This window comes from Syngnathus leptorhynchus, chromosome 1, assembly GCF_054491065.1.
Source record: "Syngnathus leptorhynchus isolate UIUO chromosome 1, UIUO_Slep, whole genome shotgun sequence".
In the NCBI taxonomy this organism is placed as follows: Eukaryota; Metazoa; Chordata; class Actinopteri; order Syngnathiformes; family Syngnathidae; genus Syngnathus; species Syngnathus leptorhynchus.
The window spans coordinates 1,888,909-1,893,383 of NC_141195.1; the positions used below are offsets into that span (position 1 = coordinate 1,888,909).

The 4,475-nt window shown below is 41.7% G+C and overlaps 1 protein-coding gene across 1 annotated transcript; it reads right to left on the bottom strand.

Moving 5' to 3' along the window:
- Window positions 1-602: 602 nt before the first annotated feature.
- LOC147061395 (inosine-uridine preferring nucleoside hydrolase-like) lies at window positions 603-3,108 on the bottom strand. The gene is made up of 8 exons (XM_085922881.1): window positions 3,042-3,108; window positions 2,271-2,451; window positions 2,011-2,190; window positions 1,828-1,939; window positions 1,603-1,739; window positions 1,454-1,531; window positions 901-1,017; window positions 603-823 (listed from the first exon to the last, which is right to left on the bottom strand). The coding sequence occupies exons 2-8, from the start codon at window positions 2,448-2,450 to the stop codon at window positions 671-673; spliced, it is 957 nt and encodes a 318-aa protein (XP_085779007.1). The 5' UTR covers window position 2,451; window positions 3,042-3,108; the 3' UTR covers window positions 603-670.
- Window positions 3,109-4,475: the final 1,367 nt, after the last annotated feature.

A 4,475-nucleotide genomic window follows, 5' to 3' on the forward strand; every position in this document is an offset into this window, starting at 1 on the left:
AAAATTTTGCATGGAAAACAGACAAACACAGCAAGGAAACATTGATGGATTGAGTGCTAATGAAACTGCTCATCATAGCATGATCACAAGTTCATGTCCCAACTAACAGTTCATGTCCCACCAAAAAGTTCATCAATCAATCAAGTCAAGTTTATATAGCCCTAAATCACAAGCAGTCTCAAAGGGCTCTGTCCTCTGCATTTAACCCATCCCCATGTGATTTTGATCCATCCCGTGGGGGAGAGGGGAGCAGTGAGCAGCAGCGGCGCCGCGCTCGGGAATCATTTTTGGTGATTTAACCCCCCAATTCCAACCCTTAATGCTGAGTGCCAAGCAGGGAGGCAATGGGTTCCATTTTTATAGTCTTTGGTATGACCCGGCCGGGGTTTGAACCCACAACCTTCCAGTCTCAGGGCGGACACTCTACTACTAGGCCACTGAGCTGGTATGTCCTTATAAGTCCGTAGAACAGTTCATGTCCTCATGTCCAGCAGAGAAGACAGAGGGAAATGGCAGGAGGAGAGCCAAGAAAAAACGTGAACAATGTCCTCAAGCCGATCAAAACATTGAATGTGAACAGATGTTAAAAAGAAAAAAAAAAATCTGTTTTGAATAAAACATTTATTTGACTGATTGAGTTAAGTTCCAATCTTGGCTGTTACAAATCATCCTATTTTAGTGCATTGATGAGCATCTGCTTGAACTTCTCCAAGTCAACTTTCTTCATAATGGTTACCTTGTGTTTCTTCTTCAACAGATCCATGTAATCCAACACCATCATGCCTCGGGTACAGGTCCCATCTAGCTCTACAGTCACAGCGACCTGAAGGTCCAGCACAAGCAGAGACCATGTAGATTTGTTTCCATTTTACAAGGTTATGAAAAACAACTGTCATTTACCTGCTCACTCTCTGTGATGAGTGAGTCATTGATAGCAGCGGCCAGGGCATAGGTGTCACAAGCATTGAACCCATGTCCTGCTGTGATTTCCTTCTGGTATTCCTCTGACCGAGCTTTCTGCCATTGTATGAAGAGTGATAACGTCTTTCATTTTGATGTTTGTGAACATTCTCATTCATCCAGCTCATTTCATTCTCAGGGCAATGAATCGATTGCAACTTTTTGAGAAAACTGCAACAGTGCAATCGATTCAATGAAAATACATTAACACCGCAATCAAATTTGGCTCAGAAGATGAGCAAACTTGAATTGTATCACCTCAAAGGGGTCAATGATACATGTCTGTCTAATACTTTATGCCCCTTTGAATCATGGGCGTCAAACTCAAGGCCAGATATGGCCCGCTACATCACAAAGTCAAATTGTGCATCGACTACAAATTGTCTTCACTTTAAAAAAATATGGCTACAATGATGCCCGCGACAAAAATGAGTTTGATACCCCCGCGAGTTTAAACGTTACATGCTACTATGAAGTCCTGGCTGACTCTTACCGTCATAGAAAGGGATGAAATCTTCTTCATGAAGGTGGCTTTCTCAGTCTTCAGAGAAAGCCACTGGTCACAAAAAGACTGAGCGACAGACAAAAGGCAAAAAAAAGTCAAAGAAGAAAAAAAATACAATTTAACAATTAATTTCATACCCATGGCAGGCTGTTACTGCAGGTGAACTCCCAGGAGGCAATGGTGGTGGGGCAGGTGTAGCGTTCCAGTACGATGTAGGCAGCCTCCGTGTCTGCGACAAAGTTAAACTCACCGCATGTTGTGGTGTTACCCCTGGCTGAACACATCACACAGCATGTCATGCAAGACAGCACTGAGGAAAAGAGGTTCATTAAAATGCATGTCTGGAAAGAATAGACTGGTACACTCAATGTTGCCTCCCATGATGTACAAAGCCTTCAGCTTCTTGGGAAGGGAAGGGTCGAGTTGCACTGCGACTGCAAGGTTGGTCAGAGGTGCGGTCGCCACCAGAGTCACCTACAGACAAATGTAGTTAAGTCCTGCTATGACTCCCACCCAGGCATGTAAACTAGCCTTGCATGGCTTACCTCTCCCTGGTTTTGCTTGACCATTTTGATTAAGGCCTGGACACCTTTTTTCTTCTGCACCAGTTCCATTCCTGGAGCATCTGGATCTGGCACGTCCCCCAGCCCATCCTTCCCATGGTAATCGCTGGCGTGTTGTTTGTTGGACAGGAGGGGCTGTGAGCAGCCCGCGTACACTGGGATCTTGAAATTCGATAGGTGATCAAAGCTCCAAAGCGTGTGTGCCGTTCAATGAGGAATGAAGCATGTACATAGATACTTACATCCAGCCTGTTGCACACCTTCAGAACCCGGAGAGTGTTCTTCAGGACTTTCTCGAGGGGGGTGTTCCCATGGCAACAGGTGATTCCCAGTATCTCCACATCGGGCGCTGACAAGGCCATCATGATGGCCTGAGCATCATCCACCCCGGTGTCCACATCAAGGATTATCTTTCTTTTCATCCTGCATACAAACACAATTATTGTGAATAAAAGTTAAGTGTAAAAAAATTTGACCTTAAAACATGACCTTGAAAAACATGCATGCAAGTGGAACAAAGAAAGCCATTAAAACGAGAATTGAAACCGTAACAGAGGAAATCTGTCTCTGTGGCTGTAAAAAGATTATTATGCGATACTGGAAATGTTGCAAAAGTTAAATCTTGCTGAATCTCTCTATTCGATATCCATTTGGCACACCACAGAGTTGACTGAAGGAGGCATTCCTTTGACTTTTAAAGCTCACTAGTTTGGATGACATTTCCACATTGGAATGCACCAGCTCCGCGCTATTAAGACCAACCTAAAAACAATTTTACACAATGATGTAGATTGTGTTTATCAGCGACCACCTCTCTTTTTTGCCGTTGTGCGTAATACACAGAGTCACAATATAATCTAAAAATCAAGATTTATTCACTTTTTTTTCCCGGTTCTTTTATCACAAACAATTAAATTTTAGGTTACATTACCTGAAAGAAAAAAAAGTGATTGACAAGCGAAACAAAATGATCTTAGTACAACTAAGATTTATTCAAACAAGGGAATCCTCACCTGGGTAGAAATTGTTGCAAGGTGATCTGCAGTTGTTGCTTGTTAATGTGAAAGACCCACTGGGAGGCAAAACTTGCAGAGCCTCTTTTTAAGTACCTAATTTGAGGGAGGTTATTACGCAACAGGCACCGCCCACCCCAGGAGGAGTCATAATTTTGGTTCCTTACAAAAACTCCAATGTCTCACAACGTGTCGTACTTCTTCTTTATGGAGGACCAAAACTTCCAAAAACAAAAATGAACGAAAGTGAAAATAAATAAAAAATATAAACAAAATTCACAGGATATAAACAAGATACAGAAACACAATGTGTACCAAGAGACTTTTTGGATGTTGAATTGTTTATAAATGTTTACAGTATATGCAATTTAAATCTGACATATATGATAGAAAATGGATGGATGGATTGATTACATTCTTTTGCAGTGCTGCAGTACTTCGGCTGCCAGTGTGTCGCAACACTAAACCCCTTGGGATTTATCAAGTTCATTCCAGATTATTTGGGTGGCGGAGACGCTTAGATGCATGTATTTTCCATGTGGAATATTACAGAAGGACATTATGCTATTTTAAATACTGCATCTTAATTACAAACCCATGTGAACACTGACTGCTTGTGTGTGCAAACACGTTCTCCCCTGAGTACCTTGGATGCCTGCCAGTTAATTACAATGATTGTTGTACATCTTCTTTTTGTCGTACTTGACATTGACTTAGACTCTCTGGCCTTTTTTTGTAGAATGGGTGTGTCTTCATATTGCTGTTGGCACAAGTGTAGTACTACCATATATGGTGCCGTATCACACTTTCACTGGGTGTTACGACACTGAGTTGCATCTCCCCCAATGTATCGTCACAGAAAGTAGACTACGGTTGGCGTAAAAACAGGCACATCTTAATTTTCACGCCAGGGCAAGTCTTGTTTAGCATGTTTGTAGTTTAATAAACTGCGCTACTATGGGCGCTCCTGGGACCGAGAGCGTTTTTTATTACACGTCTCCTGGCGCATCTGCAAATTTAGTCAGAAAAGTAAAGTACATTTTTATAAAGTGTTTAGTCATTTTTAGTAATGACTTGAATCACCTTGATTGAAATTCAAAGCCTGGCAATTGAGTCTGGTGAGTATGCATGTTGGAATAATTATATGTAGATGCACTGTCGGCCTGACCAGAGGCCTCATATCATTGCTTAAACAAAGATCTCTGTCTAGCTTCAGGAGTTCTTTAACTCCCTTGCTTTCTTATCTTTTGGTATGCGTCGGTGAGAGTCCCTCACTAGGTACGAGCAAAACACCTTTGTTCTCTGTTTTAGTTCAAGAGAAGTTCTTTCCCTTTGAAAAAGCCTTGTAGTTTTTATTCATAAATTGTTGTTGACCGAGAATGGTTTTCTTTGATATAAAGTGTTATAGAAAATACATACATATTGAAGTAGTTG